The sequence below is a fragment of the Poecilia mexicana genome, unplaced genomic scaffold, assembly GCF_051168715.1.
Source record: "Poecilia mexicana isolate PSO_F unplaced genomic scaffold, ASM5116871v1 scaffold_21, whole genome shotgun sequence".
In the NCBI taxonomy this organism is placed as follows: Eukaryota; Metazoa; Chordata; class Actinopteri; order Cyprinodontiformes; family Poeciliidae; genus Poecilia; species Poecilia mexicana.
The window spans coordinates 2,493,284-2,512,599 of record NW_028263390.1 but is presented as its reverse complement, the minus strand read 5'-3'; the positions used below and the strand labels follow the sequence as shown (position 1 = coordinate 2,512,599).

At 40.7% G+C, this 19,316-nt stretch overlaps 1 protein-coding gene across 1 annotated transcript in view; it reads right to left on the bottom strand.

The window, feature by feature from the left end:
• rev3l (REV3 like, DNA directed polymerase zeta catalytic subunit) overlaps positions 1 to 18,223 on the bottom strand; it is a 55,480-nt gene extending 37,257 nt beyond the window's left edge. The window contains exons 1-2 of the mRNA XM_088002289.1: positions 17,538 to 18,223; positions 64 to 253 (exon numbers count right to left, since the gene is read on the bottom strand). Of these exons, the coding sequence (XP_087858415.1) occupies positions 64 to 253; positions 17,538 to 17,676 (329 nt within the window). The 5' untranslated portion in view covers positions 17,677 to 18,223. The remainder of the gene's footprint in view (positions 1 to 63; positions 254 to 17,537) is intronic.
• Positions 18,224 to 19,316: the final 1,093 nt, after the last annotated feature.

Genomic DNA, 19,316 nt, shown 5'->3' with positions numbered 1-19,316 from the left:
AATCACTTTGCATTATTGGTGTTTATTGTCTTTGGTAAAACCCAGTTGTTGGGAGACACCTACATGCCAGAGACCAGGACCACCTTGAAGATGTGCTGGGTACTGGCGGCGGGGTTTCCCATGGCAACGTTGAGGGCCCTGTCGATGCTGAAGGCCACCTGTCGCATGTAGCGCTCCGGCTGCTGTCTACAGCCATCATATGGCACATAGATGTACGGGAACACACCGTGGAGGTGGAGGCACGTCTTCTGACCTGCAACACAACAGGAACAAGATGTAAGGTTTTTGTTTTCATTCATTCTGTCATCTGTGTTCTATACGGAACAGGCAACGCATTGACGGGACTTCATCCTCTAAATCAGCATTACTAAACATATTCTACTCATATTCTAAACGTTTCCCATGTGATCAACTGTCACTGAAAAGCTTCATGAACAAGTGCCGCAAACGTTCACAATACCAAACCTAGAACAGAAATGAATGCATTCATTAGATAAAACAACAAAAAGATTAAGTGTGATACTCAGAGGTTAGCCCAAGACGAAAGTGAACTATATGGCTTTTTAGGCCCTCCAGGCTAGTAGGTATCCTTCAAGAGCAAATTTTTTAAACCAGTTTAAATGAAAATATTTCATATTGAATAACAGTTGTCATTACATTGTCTGTAACATCTCAATCTTAAAAGGACCACTATGATGCAATATTTGGTCAAATATTATATTTTAAGTGCCGTATGGTAAACTCTTTCCCCAAGTTATTCATCCAGTATATTGGAAGGACTACCAGTGTCCTGGGTGCTTACACTTTATATATATATTTTAATGGCAGAGATGCTGGAGTCAAAGTGTAGTCGAAACTGATGACAGAAAAGAACGACCCGGGAAAATATGGATTTTGAGTTGAACCTGCACACTGAAGGAACCAGGCTCACTCACATAACTGTTACCTACAGGCATGTAGAGTATGAACATCAAGGCAGAACATGAAATCACTCAGAGCCTCTCCCCCAGAGCGCAACCCTACCCAGAGTCAGGGAAATGCTGACTAATAGATGAACAGGAGGAGGCAGCACAGAGCGGGACTTTTTAAATCAGGACATGTCTGCACATGTTCAGAAATAAATCCACAACATATTAGGTATAATATTAGGTTCCAAAGGTTGAGGAAGAGCATATACTCCTACTGGTCCAGAACCAAGATGATAAAAGTGAGGACTTCATTTTTACTTTTTATTAAGAGTTAAAGTAAATGAAGCTTCTGATTTGGGAAATAAACTATAAAGTGAGGTTGTGTTTTTAGCTGATATCACTTCAAAGTAAGACCACAAAAAAGTGTTCATGGGTGAGCCAATTTAAAAAATATAAAATATACTTAGTAACTCCTGCTAGAGATTGTTCTATGAGTTTTTGGTTGATTGTGGGTTTTAAAAACCTAGGCCTTCAGTTAACATTACCAAGCAGTCCGGAGACCGCGCCAAAAGGAGAAAGTGGTCTTTAATGAAGGGTATTCTGGGTAAATACAACCACAAAAAACATGAAGGTCTGAAATGACTCATGGTCTTTTAACAAAGACCAAAGAGAAATCCTATAACCTCTAAAATATGTTTTGTTTACATTTTGTGAAAAAAGAAGTTGTGCTCAGTGTCTTCATCAGTAGTTTTTGTGTTGTTTCAATCCATGGTTATTGGTGCAGCCCCTCTACAAGTGAGGGGATGAACAGGTTTTTGAACTGGTTTGTTTTGCTTGACAGTGCAGTGTGAAAGCAAACCTCACCAGCTGACAATGGAACAAATGTTTTCATCAAACATTCTCCGATCAAACCAAGTTTCACATTTTAACCCTTTATACAGCCACAGCAAACTTGGTGCTCAAAAACACCTGTATTGTTATATGACCAGTGCCCTACTAATACAGGGTTTCCTTGCGCTACACATTGATTAAAAGATATTACAGTGACTGTTTAACCACATAATTATAGACTATATATCCAAATAAATTTATCAACATAGTTCTGATGGGTAAGAGAGGCAGACATGTCTGATGCACAAAACAATTTTCTTTCCATTTAAAAAAAAATCTTTCACTGACAGAAACCATAGTCTGACAGCAAAAAAAGGGAAGACAGGGAGTGTGTATTTGTCTCTCAGGTGGACCTCACCAAGGTGTGCCACTGCTACGCTATTCCACCAGTCACACAAAGGCTGGCAGCGGCACGACGCCGAGGGAGCCGTGAGCGCGCCATGTGTCTGTCTGTACTCCACCGAGTCAACGTGAAGCTGCTCTCAGTCTCACACACACAGAACAGGCAGCCAATACCAGCTTCTGCTGCAGTTGCTAGGCGACGACACCAGCAAAGCAAAAGTCCTTGATGGACAGCGGGAGAGATAAACAAGTGATTCTTTCCACCCAGCTGGTCAGGCGGCAAAATGAAAGGTGAAGATGAAGAAGTGTCAGTGCAGAGAATGACTGAAAGATGGAGATGAGAAAAGAAAGGTTTCTCTGAATGAAGGGGAAAAACATTGGAGAGAAAATGGGGGCATAAAATAAGAGCACAATGTGTGTAATTAGGAGGGTATGTGGGTGTATATTTTCATGTGAGAAAGCCTAAGATGTTACTGAAGTAATAGAAGCCAGATGAGCTGATGTAGACACAGAAAGAACTGAAAGTTGTATGTTCCTGAAAGAAAAGAATATATGTGCTGTTCTGACCGGATGTTGATCATTCTGCTCTCTTCAAACTGGAGTGTCAACTTATTACTGAAACAACCAGGAGAAGTTTATTCTCTGAATATTTTGTAACTTAACTTCTACATAGCAGGTTGAGAACTGCTTAAGATGATCATAATGTAAAAAAACATCAACATTCAGAGCATGGCTAAAGTGGTGCCTGGCTGAAGAGTTTGAATTTTTTTTAACAGTTTCTTCTACTTTTATAGTTTGGTAAATATTTCAAGTTTAAAATTTAAAAAAGAGAATTCTGAAAAAAGTTAAAAGGAAATTTAACATCAACAGTGCATTTTCTACCACCCGTTGTTTGCCAAGAATCCCAGAACTCACATATTAATGAGATAAGACTACTGACCCAGGGAGCAATGATTTAAATACTCATATTTCAGTTATAACGTATAACTTCGAAAAGGAAATTAAATATTGTACAAGTAGAAAAAGTATCAAGGAGAATCTGACTGAATCTTTCTTGTAATAACAGCAGACAAAGCAGGAGAACCGATTTTAATAGTCAGTATGCAACTTCCATATTTTTTTTTTTTACATATTTCATCAAACTTTTACTGTGTTGTGATAGGATTACATGAGAAATAATATGTGAAAAAAGAAATAGAGCTCCTCTGCCTTCTCCCTGTAGTTCTAATGCGATCTGCAGAAATGCATAGCCCCCAGTCAGAAACAACAAATCAGAGCCAGAAGGCGGGTCTAAGTGCTGACAATTATGCTCATGCTCATGAGCAGCACTTAGATGACTGTGATTGACAGAGCTCAGACCCTCCTCTTGGCTCTGATTGGTTACTCCAGAGGTGGTTTATTTCTGCAGATAGTAGTAGAACCACATGGACGCACAGGAGCTTGATCTTTTCCAGATCACCCATCTCATATTACACTGTCACAACGTAGTGATAGTTTTAACCTACTGCATGTTTAAATATAATAAAATCTGGTGAAGCTTAAAGCGGTTGTGTTTTTTTTGTTTTTTTTTGCATTTGAATGCATGTTTGCTATATATAAAATCAATTCATCAATTAAGGATTACATAAATAATAAAAGAGACTCAGCAAGATTTTGAGCTCCATTTTTAACCAGCTTATGTTTAGCACAGTCACGGTTGCTAGGCGACAGGACATACACCGAGGTAAGAGCAGGAATAATCTGAAGGCTAGACATCCAGTTTCACAGCTGCTCACTTCTCTTCTAGTCCTTGAGGTCAACAAAGAACCCTGCCTAACCCACCAGGTAGCCTGGGTTCTTCCGTGGATGCAGCCCCTGGACTTGAACATGTTATAATTTACTCAGAAAACACAACAGCTTACACTTGCAGACATACACATAATGAGGAGTCTCCAGAAAAAAAAAAAGAGTGCTTCCACTGAAAAACACAAATGCCCATAAACACACCAAAGCCTGCCGATAAAATTAGAAAAGCTGGAAGGCTTCTGTGTGTGACCCAGTAAATGTATGAATCCAGTTAATGGCAGACAGAAATGGACATTCTGGATCACAACAGCGGCCAATCAATAGCTTCTATCAAATCATAGCAGCTCTGGTGGCAGCACGTCCACCCAATTGGCTTTCCTGAATTAAATATCAGTGGTGTTTGCAGATATGTTCTTGTCATTGCAATGGATTAAAACAAAGACTTCATGGAGTGAAGCCCCAGATTGCCATGCTGGAAGTGAGGCTTTAGCGTTTACTTGCTGAGGCCGATAAAAAACATCAGGCACGAGCAGCCAGGCAGTGAGCATGGGTCAGTGTTTGTGCATGAGAGTGTCTGTGTGTGTTGCTGAGGAAGAGAGCATTAAGAGTGCAATGAAAGGAGAGGGAGAACAGAGGAGGGCGACAACCCTGTAAATCACAGGCTTTCTAATGGATGCACTGCCATCATCTGCTCTCCAAATTAACTGCAGAGGACAAAGGGGAGCAAATATACAGATGAGCAGTCAGCACACAAGGACTTTATGCTCCCTGCTGTGTAATTACACAGAGCTGCATTGTATGATCTTTGGTCAGATTCTGGATCAGGCTGGAGCAAGTATTGCTCTGATAGGAGAGCTGGTATCACACTCCAGCTCTGTTTCATATAAGGACATATTTGACATTTCACTTCTTTACAAAGGCGGTATTCCAGAAACATAGTGTCATTTTAAAGCACAACCAAGTGACTATACATTCAGTTGTTATAAAATCCTGTAGAAAATATGACTTAAAAGAAAACTGACTAAGCAATTTGATACCTGGAAATTTGCCTCTTTAGGAAGTTCTTGTTCTTCCTCCATGATGTCCTTTACAACTGGACATCATGGAGGAAGGTGCACTGGAAGGAGACATAGTTTTCTGCAGATTTCATCACTCTCCTGTGCGGCTAGAGTACTTTATTTTTGAAAAATATTTTATTTGGAAAATGATAAACTTCCACTTCCCTTAGACTTCTATTCAGCAAAGACCTGTCTGCAATTCTCTATTGCAGTTACTTCAGGTGATCCATTAGCATTAGCACATTTAAAGCATGAGACAAGCTAGACATTGAGACATCAATGGGATTAACGTTAGCTTGTTACGTTTTCAGTGGGCTGCACTAGCGATGTTGTGTTTGGAGCATACAGTGCAGCGAGTTCTTGTAGCTAACCCAGAAAACCCAGAGTGGAGTTTTCGCATTGTGAGTATTCCATCAATCAAGCGGAATGGGTTTGATCGTGAAGCACCAAAAGCAGCAATGAGGACAGTAATATTTTAAAGTTAATATGGGACGTCCAAACAAGTAGATTATAGATAAAATGGAGATAGTTTCCCTTCACACACAATGTAATAGACAACTGTCTACATCACATTACATGTCATGTTGTCAAGTTATTACAACTTTATAACATGAGCTATACTGTTTATAACAGCCATATTTGCTCCAGCCTGACCCAGAATCTGACCAAAGATCATACAATGCAGCTCTGTGTAATTTGAATGCTAATAAGGAATGACCGTTTCAGTGACAAGCACTATTCTTACAGAATGAAATAAAAAATACTTTATTGTGGCACAGTGAGAATATTAGATACAACAGCAGTTAGTCAAAGTGGAACATTCAGATTTTCACCAAGTGTAAAGTGGAGCAAAGTCAGAACATAAGAGTAATAATACTTCAGTTATTAAAAACAGCAATGCAGATTAAGAGAAATGTACAGAGACCGTTTGCAGGAGTAACGCTAGCTGAATTAAAATTGCTAGTGAGAATCTAAGACAATCTGCCCCTTCTCAGTGGGTATGAAGCAGCTTCCCTTAAGCACCGTGTAACCACCATGTCTCTCTTCTACATGATGAGCTTGAAAAAGGAAAGATGTCCACACCTCGTTGCCAGCTCTTCCAGACACCACCCTGGCCGAGGACACAGACAGAACGCTGTCGAGCCTGTTCTCTGAGCAGAAAGGTCGAAGCTGACCAGATGGTGACTTGGAAGGCACCGTACGGCCATCGTCACTTTGCAGAATATCTTGAGTCTTCAGAAATATGGGCAAAGAAACAGAGCAGTATAATGCTGGTCAGCTGTGACTTTGTTTCTGCTGGCTGAGGAGTGTGGCTGCAGATGAAGGCAGCAGACTTATATCTCTATATCATAGAATTGTGCTTTTCAGTGAGCAAAGAAAAAAAAGTCGGAGATGGGTGGCATCTGGGAAAATTTCTTTTAAAGAGGCAGTAATGTGTTTTCCAGGCATATAGTGGCTACATTTATAGTAGCCAAATCAAGTACCATGTAATCTTCAGTTGTTATAACGCGCTCACTCTCATATATATATAATTACAAGGTCACATTTCCTTAAAGGTCACATTTCCTTTAAGGAATATATATATATATATATATATATATATATATTATATTCCTTAAAGGAAATGTGACCTTGTAATTTAATGCCTTGAAGTTGGGTCTCTGTCTCTTTAAAAACTCCTGCTCTTTCTGAAACTCATGAAGTCATTACAACATAGCTCCTCTATTAACCCTTTATCAACATTTTTACCAGCGTTGCTCTGAGAATTAGCTCCTGTAATGAGCTCAGCAGATGTGCAGTTCCACCAAGTGTTTGCCAATTGCTGCTGGCTAGTCTGAAGGAGCTAGCCAGTTGTGAGAGGGCTGCTCTGTGAGGCAGAATCTGTGACTCTCCAGCTCTGAAAAGCTTTAAAAGAGGAAAAGATGCACTTTGGTGCACCCAGCCATTTTGTACAGCTGAATGGTTGCCATGGGAGACTAAATTTCTCAAACATGCATGAAAGAATCAAGGCAACACTCCAGGTATGGTTTTGATGAGGGAATAACACTATACCATGATGGAAAGCTCAAAAAGGTCGATATTACTCAATATTGACCCAAAAAAAAAAAAACCATCAGACGCTGGCTGCATTTACCTGCTGTGTGAACGTAGATATGGTACGAGTCAATCAGAGACAGCCTGATGTGTGATCAGCCTAAGATCACACACCACAGAGCCACCAAAGTCCATTTTAAATGGGCAAAGATTAAGTCCAGAGGTGCACCAACAAATTGGTCTCAATTTCCTTGATTTTGGGCGCTTGGTTTTCAGCCGATATATTAGAAACCAATCTTACATAGCTCTGCAAAGATGTGAAAATCCACCACTGTCCACTTTAGGTTTGCTGTGAGAGAGGACTAACTGATGGACCCATCTGTTATAGTCAATTTTATGTTTTTGTTTTTTTTTTTGTTGTTTTTTTTAAGATCAATGACCAGCCAGAAAACTGCAATTTGTGCAATCCTAAGTCTACATTCAATATTCCTAAACTTCAAGAATAAAGTAAGCCAGTTGTTGCATTACTCAAAGAGCTGTTTTCTATTACCCTCACAACATTGGTTTCACAATATCCTTCAGTTTAATACCTTACCGCAAGGTCATATATGTGACTCAGTCATGTTTTTCAAAGCTGACTCAGAGTAAGGAAACAAGGCCCAGTGCTTAAGCATCCAAGCAAAGTTATAGATTACTGAATAATTTACTCTTGCAGAGTAAATGTGTTAAGCTTTTCCACTTAAAGCGGGAAAAGTTTCATTAATGAAACTTTTCATTAATGTTTCATGATGTTATTTTGACAATAACATAAATTTTTTAAAATCACAAATAAATATAAACTTATAAAATGTGAAATTCTATTTAATTTGCTGTTCATAAACAAATTTAAATCCATGCTCATTATTCATAAGCTGAAGTTTTTAAAGAGTGCATAATGATGGTTGCAAAAACCAAATCATCTCCTTAAGAAAGCTTCTCGTTAGAGAGGCAAAGACGGAATGAGTGAAAGAAGAATGGACGACTTTAGTGGGTCTTTCTGAGACCAGCACTGCACATATCAATACTAGGACCCATCAGAATGGGACATGTAGGCCAAGCACAGCCTGAAGGCAGCAACAAGACGGGGAACAGAGCGCACTCACTAACAGACACACTGAACATAAATCACCTCATATTTATCTGGACTGACCATATGCACCAACTGCCCTTATGTTTTAACATTTTCTAAGATCTATTAGATTAAATTGTAATCTACTTTGCATATTTTTGTTTCTTCCAGTGAGTTTTAAATGGTATTTGATGTTTTAACCCGTGTGTAATTCTGGTCAAGACACGCTCCACACAGCATCAAAAGGGGCTTTGCCAGTTCACTTAGATCCACTTCCAATTTGTCCCAAATAATGACTGTGACCACCTGATGTTAAGGAATGTGAGTTTGGGGCCACAGAATGAGTGGAGGAGGAGGGTAGGGACTGCCCACAGTGGTTTAAAGGCATTCGGTGGGGACCTCCGAGTTCACAGGAGGCCAGCAAGAAAGGCCTGGGGGGTTAAGGGCAGGGGGGGGAAGGGGTGAGAACAAAGGGCAAAGGAGCTCCTGTTGAAAACACTCCTCTACGCAACATGGACTGCAACAAAAGTTTTAAAAAAGCTGATGATATTCAGTGAAAAGTAAAAAAAAAATTAAAAGGCTGGAATAAACATAGGCCGGGTTCAGGGTTCGATGTAAGCTTTAAAAGACAAGTTTTAAAACTATTAAACATTTTAAGTCACACTAAACCTACAGTTTAAAGACATTTAGTGAGATTCCAGGAAAAACCCTACTGTAACCCGAGATTTCTGCAGCTCGCCCTACCTTCTGCTAAGCACTGCATGTCAGCTGGCTTAAAGAATGCTCTTACACTCCATTATGTTCCTTATAAGAGAGCCACATTAGAATGTTTGTAAAGGGGTTAGCAAAATAATATGATTTTTCATATAATCTATGCACAAAAAGTGAATTTCTTAAAGATACTCATTTACGTCAAAATCAATGTAACTGACTAACATTTAAACTTAAAGCTGCAGTATGTAACTTCTATAAAAAAAAACATTTTTTTTGTATATTTGTTCAAACTTGAAACTGTCACCATGTCGTGACAGTTTGGTATGAGACAGATAAGTTGCCAAACAAAAATTAAAGCTCTTCTGCCTTCTCTCAGAAACAACCAATCAGAGCCAGGAGGCAGGTCTTAGCATAAGCCACCTACTGATGGCAGTAGGTGAGCCAGACCCTTATACACCTACAGAGCCAGACCCTCCTTCTGGCTCGGATTGGTAGTTTTTGGAGTGGTGAATTTCTTCAGGCAGCAGTAGTAGCTCAGGGAACAAGAGCAGGAGGAGGAGGAGGAAGAGGAGGAGAAGATAGAACTTTTCGCAGATTATATCTCATTCTCACAACATGGTGGCAGTTTTAACAAATGTCCAAAACATTTTTTTTTATAAAAGTTAAATACTGTGCCTTTAAGGAACTATTTATTCAAGATTTTTGTAAAAGCATGTATATTATATACTACTACTATTAATAATAATAATAATAATAATAACATTGTACATCCTGATTTATAAATTAGATTTCACTCTAGGTTAACATACTAAGGGACTGTCATAATGTCCCATGTTTACCTGGAGCAGGACTTCAGGGATCAGCAGATAGAGAGGCTGCCTGAGCAGGTCAGAGGGAATCCTTCAGCTGCCTGCAGCTACTCTGATAACATCCAGATTTCCATTCATACTCTGGTCACAAAACTCAGCAAACTGCATCCTGTTATGCCGTACACACACATCCTTCAGTTTCAAAGTTCTAGAAGAACTTTTAAAGCTAATAAAACCCAATCTGCTGGATGACAGTGTGTGTGTGTGTTAGTGTGTGACAGTTTGCCTGCATCTACAGAATGACTCATTAATGCATCGATCAGAGGACCACTGTGGGTTTTTACTACACAACGGAGATTTCTGAGCACCGCCTGCCCTCCTTTTCTCTGCTTCTCCAAATTTGATATTCACAGCGCGTCTCGCTCTCCGGCACACATCATGAGGAGTGGGAACGGAACGTCAGCTCTGCTGGCGCATTGGTGGAGCAATGCTCACACGTATGCCTGCTCTCTTAAACAGCACCCTCCCTCCTTCATCCTCCCCTTTTGCTCTCTTCTTCTGAGCTTCTGCCATTCCCATTCTCGGCATCGTTAACAGATTACGGTCTGAAAAACAAATGGTCATGAAAAACTGTTAAGAAATAAAGGTTTCATTTTGAGGCAATGAAGAAGATCTACATTTTGTGTGAGATAGCCACTGGGGGTATGGAGAGGAAGTTAACACATGAAAGTAACAGCACAGGGGTTTCATCACCTCACTGGAAAGAAGACTGCCCCTGAAAGCTTCTCACATATGCAGAACTCAAGCTGAAGATGCCAATTACAGTTTTTAATGGCACAGAGAGCAATACTCCATTTGTGTTTCTCCTTTTTTTTTTCCCAGAAACTCTCCACCTCTTCTCTCTGCTCTCCTTCCTCAGATTAAGCATACACTGCTATGGAATTAAGAATTGATCACAAGGACTCGGGCAGTGTGAAGCCTTATGGGTAAAGGCTCGTGGTTACAGCAAGGCTGAACTGTGAGGAGGTGAAAGAGTTCATTGACTTTCACGAACACACCCTGCAGCTGAAATGCATGCAGACTGCTGCTGTAAAGAACAAAGCATATTTGTTCAATTGCACTCCATACCAAATGAACGTTCTCCAAGACCTACTCACATAAACAAACAAAAGAGCAGGCTCTTTATAAACCATCTTCACAGAACTCTTTGAATGTAGTTTACTTCCACAAATATGTTTGCACCACAGGCATTAATCTGCATTGTCGGGGTGTTTGCGCACAAGCATGCATCACATTCACACAGTCCTCAATGGTAGACGGCAGAGCATCACAGTTTTAACCCACTGCTGCACTGATTCAGGTTTTTCTTAGACCCCTAACCCTCTCATTCACTTTCAACAAGGTCTTATTCTGCTGCTAACCCCTGCAGGATTCTCCTACCAGCACTAACAATGGCCCTCTGGGACCACCAAGTGGGGAGTCTTCTGTTTGGCTTCCAAAGCTGCCCTCCCCTTTTTTGTTTCTCTTGATGATGCAGGAGACGGGCCAGGGGACCTGACATGACCCGACACCACGCGCCAACATGGGCCTCTCTCTTTAGATGGCTGATAAACAACAGAAGAATGGATAGCTTTAGTAAAAACCTGCTTCACAGTGGCCTCACTACTAACCAGCACTTCATATTAAATGCTGGTGTATTCCTGAAATTAAATCAAAGGACACACACACTTTCTGTTATATGCTCCCAAAAGGCATAGTTGCTCACCATGGTGATAAATGAAGGCCAGCTCACTCTTCAACAACTTTATAACCGGCAGTACCTGAAACATCCAGCTTAAAGATGTTGTAATTTGCTTAATTTTTTATTTTAAATGTAAATCTGCATTTGTGTTCTGGGTAAAATACTGTGATTGTTGCTTTTTAATATTCCAATGACTTTCACAAGATGTGCTTTTACTTCTTAAAACTGTTATGTTCTGACAGTATAGGATCCGACAGATAATGTGGGGGGAAAAATACATATATAGGGCCTCTTTGACTTTCTCCCTGCGGTCCTACTGCCATCTGCAGAAATACACTGCTCAGTCAGAGCCAGGAGGTGGATCTTAGACAATCACACTTGTGAACAAGATGCAGCTGTGCTAATGGTGGAGAAACAACTTACTGTACCTGGAAAACTCTTTGTTTTCCACGAACAAAGAATTCCTGGAGAATATGCAAGCTAGTTAGCATGTGCTCCACACAGCAGGATCCTGTGTGGAGAAGAAGTGGTAGCTTAGCAGAGATCAAGAGGAGGATGTGAGCAGCATGTACAAAGGAGTGATTGACAACGCTAAGACCCTCCTCCTGGCTCTGACTAGTTGTTTCTGACAGGCAGCTGTAGGACCACAGGGAGGAGGCAGAGGAACTTGATTTGTTTTTTTGTTTTTTTTTTTCAGATTACCTGTCACAACTGTCACAACATCATAATTTTAACATATATGCTAAAAGAAACATTCTTATATATAAAATGTTACCTACTACAGTTTTAACCATTCATTTGATTCAGTTTTATTGAGGTTGCAGGATGGTAGCTCTGGAGAACTGGAGTTGCAGTTCCCTGATTGAGAACATGAGATTTAAAGACAAATCATGGTTTCATCGAGATTATCCAACAGCTGGGCTACAACCACAGACATAGAGAGGGCTTTTTTCCAACAGAAGACAAAAAATATTCAGGCTTAGGATTTTACAATTTAAATATTGCTGAGAGAAAAAGGCTCCAGATGTTACTGTCCCTCCTGAAACCATGAGGAGGAGAGGACTGCAGCAGCATCATCCCTGTAGTCTTCACTGTGGGTTATTCAAGTACCTGCAGAGGAGCTGTGCTGAGCTCTAGAACCATCAATCTGATTTAATGAGCCAAAACACCAGCAAGGACAACAAGGCAGCCACTGTATGCTCAGATAAACAAGGAACCCCACTAAAGAAGGGGTGGTGTGGGCAGCACAACAGCCTCTGCATGGGAAGGATTAAAGGTTCATGTAGGCTCTTTTTTTCTCCAGGTCTGACAGTGAAATATGTTTTAAAGGGAAACATGACAGTGAGAGACGATGAGGCCCGTTTGTCTGTGGGTGGGGCTGCATGCCGAAAAAAAAAAACATTCTGATTTTGAGAATGCATTAGCTATAATCAATAAATCTCATAGATCAAATGCTGACATGACCTTTGTTAAGACTTAAGCAAGACGGATTTGTTTAGGAGCAGAAGATAAATTAAAAAAGGACATTTTGTCTCTTTTGTGATGTTTGAAAAGAACACAGAAACATGACATGAACAGCATGAGGCCTGTTGCTATAACACATTTTGTTGGGCAACAAATTGTCCCAGACGTTACCACGAAAAGCAAGTAATGTAATGGAAATGACATAATAATGGAAGAACACACTGTGAAAGATCAATAAACTTTAAAAATTCTAAATACCATTTAATACTAGAACAGGAAGAGATTTTGGTAGAAAGAGGAAAAACAATAAATCATGCAAATGGGAATTACTAAGCTTGTTTTAATTTGTTATTTAATTAATTTATTTATTGCAACAGGCATAAACACCATAATATGAAAACTATCTGGACCTTCAGCAGTAGTGGCTGTTCTTTTAATCTCTAACTGAAAAGCTCTAAGTGCCACCGGAGACTTTATGTCACAAAGCTGTAGGTCTAAAGCATCTGATTTAAAAACAAAAAATCACCAAATGTGATTCATGGTATTGTAGAATTAGATAATACAGTTCAGTGACTTCTAATAAAACTGCTCGGTCTCTCGTATATCACCTGAAGTTATATGCTTAGTTTAGAGTTAAAGGTGTTTCCTGGTTTCCGTCAGTCATCCAGACTGTGGTATTATAGCCTATAAGCACAAAGCCTCCTCCCAAATTTTTCTGTGATTTACACAGACGAGTGAAAGGCAGAGGGAAGACTTCAGTGCCTGTTCACCTATTAAAGCTCTTGGTTGTGGCAGCCTTGATGGTGTCTGGACAAGCCTCTCTGAAACCAGATACCACACACCACAAATCATCTGGATGCCTGGTGACTGAGAAACAGAAAAGTTGCCAAATCTATGTTTGTAGTAGTTGTAAACTGAATACAGGCAACACAGGCAGACATTAGAACAGAGTTAGAAATTAACCCAAATAAACAGGGAGCAAGGAGAATAGAAAAGCCACCACAAGATCAGCTGGTTGAGTGGAATAGGCCGATTTTCAGCATCATAAGATTTGCTCAATGACCAACCGATCAAAAGAAATAATAATTCAGACCTTTATCTGACCAGTTAAAGTTCGAAATACAAGTACTTCCAGGCCACAATCGCAACAGAACTAATCTTAGGTGTAAATGCAGACAAGGCTCAAACTTAGCCATCTTTTGCATAAGTAGATGAATCTCAAAAACTTTAAGAATCTAGTCTAAAGAAAACTCCCTGATGCCTTTGGCACACTCTCACAACAGTGCTTCTCTATGATACCATTTACATCTGAGAAGCAGTATGTATTATGAGCTCAGCAGATGCTCAGTTCCAGTAAGTGTTTGATAATTGCTGCTCCCGCTAGTCTGGAGGAGCTGAGAAGACAGAAGCTTGACTGAAGACTGAAACTTTAGGTACCAGGCTACAGAAACAGAATATTTTTGGTTATGGATCCTCTAATAAAACTTTGCCCATCCTCTTGCCAACCTTTGCATAAAAGCAAAGACCCATCACTGAAGGATTACTCTGGAGAGGGAGCCAAATCTGTCCCTGCTTGGCCTCCCATTCTGGTCGGCTAGTTATGCAGTTTCCCTCTCTCTGTTTATGCAAACTTAATAAACATTTAGATGTACAAGTAAAGATCCAAACCAGAAAGCCTCTCCGCCTCAAGACCCAGAACATATCAGCAACATCAGCAACATCTGGGCCGAGCCGACTATCACCAAGTGTGAAAAATCGATTCTGGCATTTCCTCAAAAGGTTGCATCATGAGCTCTTAGGATACATTAACACAGGAGGCCTTAATGCTCAATTGTGACTTTTTTGTGAAGTCTGTTTTTTTCTCTTTTTGCATGGTTGTTCCCATTTCCAATGTAGCTTGTATGCGATCTCCTTTGTGAACTGCAAATGTCCTAAAAGTGTCCCACATGTGCAGTACAAGACGCAGTAAGAACACACGTAGTGTAGTTCAGTGTTTGAGGAAGTAAACATGGATGCTAGTGGTGTCGTGTATCTTGGGATTTTAGAGTTGTTGTGGGGCACAGTGGGGTGAGTATTGTTAACTGCAAATGTGCAGACATGACCTGGTGGGCCAGCCTATCAGCCAAACCTCTCTCAGACGCATGAGGGAACAAAAGAGGACAGTGGTTGATTTTTAGATCTTTGCTGAGGTAGATAGGATCGGTGGATAAGATTGGCTTCACATGTAAGTATCAGCTGATCACAGATTTCCCAAAATTAAGGATGGTGGATAAACTGGTGCACCTCTATTGTCCTCCATGGTTGTTGCTCTTCTGGCTTTGACATATCAGGACACAGGACAGTAACATTTGACAAATATCAATGACCTGGCCATTCACACAGGTCACATTTGAAAAGATAAGATACATATCAGATTTAGGAAAGCATATCCAAGTGGTCTGGGTCACATTTGTAAAAATCTAATCTGTGTTGTTCAGAGTCATGACAAGATCACATATGGGTTGCAAAAGGGCAAAAAAAATAAATAACTTTAGGTTGCAGTGTGAATATAGTTTTATTGCTGAACTTTGCTGCCTGTGAAGCTAGAAACAAACTGATCAGGAATAAAACTTTAACAGATTTCCTTTATCTCCTCTCTCCAGGAATGGTCTCGTATGCAACAGTCTGCCACACCAGCAGGACCGCCACTGAATACTTCCAGCAAGGGGAAAGAGGGTGGGAGCAGGAAGTGTGGCATCAAATTACACATGAGATGGATGGGAGTGTTCACTGCTTAGGTCAGGGAAGGACAGGGAACATGAGGCCTGGGGATCCAGCCAGAGCCACATGGTGGCTAAAAACAGGGATTAGCTGGCACACAACTACCTAAACTGCTTACTGGTCAACTAAACTCAATGCAAGGACAAAAGAAAGTGAGGAGAGTGAATGGACCTGGAAGGGTGGGGTCCGATTTTCAATGAGGAAAGAATTTTTTTGGAAAAAAAAAAACAAAAAAAACAAGAAAGATCCCCGTCTGCTGCAATATGTTCCAGATGGTAATGGGATTTTATTTCTGGGAAAAGACATAAAATGAACCTAAACTGAGTCGGAGGAGGATGAAACTGAGAATATGGAGGGAACCAGTCACAGAGAGAGCTCAGTAGCATCCAAACTAAACGTTCCCCACAAAGGAAGGTTAGAACCAAGAGAACAAAGGTGTTGCCATTTTAGCAGAACTTGGAAAATTGTCAGTGCTTCTTCATGAGTGAGACAAACGTGATCCTACAAAAATTCTATATTTGATGGAAAATACATATTTTAAGCAGGTCTAGCAAAAGGTTTTAATAATTGACTGTTGTGTTGTGTCACACAAGATACTGTCACCTGCTTAGAAGAAACGAATACCCAAATGTTACTGAGTGGATTCTGCTGTATTTTCTCAGGTTGTTCCTTTCTCTTCCTTTTCCCCAAACATAATTTCCAGTTAGATGATATTCATTCCAGTGGGACACTGCTCATAATTGGGACTGGTGTTTTGTACTAGATAAGCTTTATTCTGTTTTGATAAGTGGAAATCCTTGTTTTAACACAACCGTACACAAGTAGATGCAAACAGGCCCAAATTAGAACAGACACTCTAACCCACTCCATCCTAAATCCTTTAATCCTCAATGGAGATAAATCCTTAGTGGAGGTTGCAATGTAGCGGGGGTTGGCTGTTTGGGGAATGGAAAGGTGTGGGGGGGGTGTTAACTTTCTTTTTTTAAGTGGGGGAACTAACAACTGAAAATACAGTTAAGGCAACACAATTGCATTTTGATATGTTGGGAAAAAATAGGGAGAAAAGAAAACAAGGTAGTTTGGGCTATTAAGTTGGGAAATTATACTATTGTGCAGTCTGTGTGTGTGGGGGGGGATGTTAATGTGCCTAAAGTGGGTATCTTTAAAACGCATTTAATACAGTAAAGGTAGTGTGTCAAACTGAGGGAAATGTCTAAATCACATACTGATAGTCTTTTTTATTATCTATGACATTTCTACTAATGGGAATAATTAAGGCATAAAATAAAAACAAGATGTTCTCACACAAAGGACTCTCCTATGTGATCAGGAGGACGACTACTGCTTCACCAGCTCTGCTCTTCACATCTGGATGCTAATCCAGTCCACTCGTGTATGCTTTTATATCCCTGAACCCTATGTCGGGTTTTTTTTATGATTGTTTGTTTTAATAGCACCGTATTCAAACTAACTAGACAATGTGGCAGCACGCTGTCCGCGCTCCACAGGTTGCTGTAAGTACAATAAAAACCACCACAACGCGATGGTTGGAAGTTGCTCCTTGGCAGCACATATGTGCCACTGCTACCAGCAGAAACATGTCCACCACCAGCACACCGTGATGGAGCAGGGGGAGAAAACAAAGCAGCGCGGAGGGGAGGAGGGAGCGAGGTCTCCCACCGCTGCTGCTGGCAGCAACAGCGGCTCAGGTCGCGTCGCCACAACGTGTCAACACCCAAACTACATCTTCCTGCCGTTTTGCATACAACACCCGACCCGCTAGGTTTCCCTTAACACTGTATTTGTGCACGCGAGAGTCCAAACAACAGCAACAAGCACGTTCCACGCGCGCGCGCTTCAAGAATGCACAAGTGAGGTTGTTTTGCCTTTTTTTCCCCAAAGGAAGAAAAATGAGTGACAAACCTGCTGGCGTTGCTCCAAATATCCGCACCACCGGTACCTTCTTCACCTCACTCTCCCTGAATTCAGAGTAACACACGTCCAGGCCTTTAATGGGACTTGCGAGATAGTAGTCTGCGGTGACTATGCGCACTGCAAACATGACTGCCGCGTCCGTCAGAAAGAGCGGTAGAGAAAAAAGAAAAGCTAAAAAAAACTATTGCAGGGAGTCCATAAGATTCCGGGACCTTATAGGCTACTCCAAGTCAGCCAAATGGAGGGCTGTCACCGCGGTAAAACGGGTAACAGAGGAGAAAGCCCAGCTGTGTCCCATGAAGAAAAAAAAAAAAAACAGCAACAAAGATTCCCGTGTCTTCCGCGCGCCTAGACTGTCACCGCCGTAAAAGGTTCGACTCCTGCCGCGAAACCTAACCTAGATGGCGGAGGGCTGCCGCTGCTTCTGGCGCTGCTGCCCGGTTCTCTCCAGCTGCTGGATCCATGCTGGGCTTAATGCTAACTCGTGATTTTAGCTCTCGGTGATGTTATTGTTTAAAGCCGAGGAAGACGTTTCGCAGGCTTCCGGTATGCAGCGTTATCTTCCCAAATCACGTCTCAGAGAGCTAATCCCAGCCAGTCCTTCTCAATCAGACAGCCCCCGGTTTCTGCTCCCCCTTCTTCCATAATAGGCTACATACAGGAGGTTAACTAACAGATGATGAAGTTGGACACAACTTCATCATCTGTACTTCCGATGTTCATTTCAAAACAAAGCAAATACAGGCGTCACAGTCAGAGAATTACAAAGAATGCGTTAATTTGGTTATTTATGGCCTTCAGTTTCACTACTAATAATACATACTTTCAAAAATACATATTTTCAAATATACACAGCAGTCATACAAGCCCTACCAACAATATGAGGTACAATTTATTTCTACGGGACCTCCGGTAAGGAAATTATGTCATAGACCTAACGGAAGTACTGATAACGGAAAATTTCAAAGTTAAGTTGAAAAATAATGTTAATGTATCCTAAAAGTGTGCTGCCTCCTTAAAAGGCTTTTTAGTAAAATTAGCTGTAGCTTCCAGAGTTTATTTTTCTCAAATTATTTGGTTTTGGTAAAAAAAAAAAATGCCCATGCTATCACCTCATTCTACGGATTTAGTTCCCCAGGAAGATGAAACTCTTATCACACCTGACACTTTTCTCCACCCATTCCACCCTGCTTGCATACAGGTCTTCACCTCTTCTCCACACTTACAGAAGTAAGGGAGAAGAGCCCAAGTGGGATACTCCTTATCCCACTTGTGCTCCTCCCATTTACACACATTATATCTTTTGGCGACTAATCTTCATTCCTCGCTTTTCCAGAACATACTTCCACCTCTGTTCCATCCTCCACTACGTGTCCCCTGCTTTATCTGTATATTTGCATAAATGCACATATTTTTTACTGCCTAATAATGGCCAAACAGTGAAAAAAGTTACAGCCGACAGATTTTTTTTTCAGATACCCAACTCCTCTAAAAGTTAAACTCTCTAAGAAATATGCTTGAAATGTGGTTTTATCACACATTTGTGACAGAGCAATGCAAAACAGTCCATTGTGGTGTAGTGGAAGAACTATTATTCATGACATAAAATTTTAATTATAAAATTGTTAGAAATCTGTATATGTGCCCTTCCCAGACTCTACTTTGTATTTAGATCTTGACTTTGACTGGGGTCATTCAAACATATTATTATGTTTTAATCTAATTCTGTAGCAGATCTGGCCGTATGTTTAGGAACGTTGTCCTGCT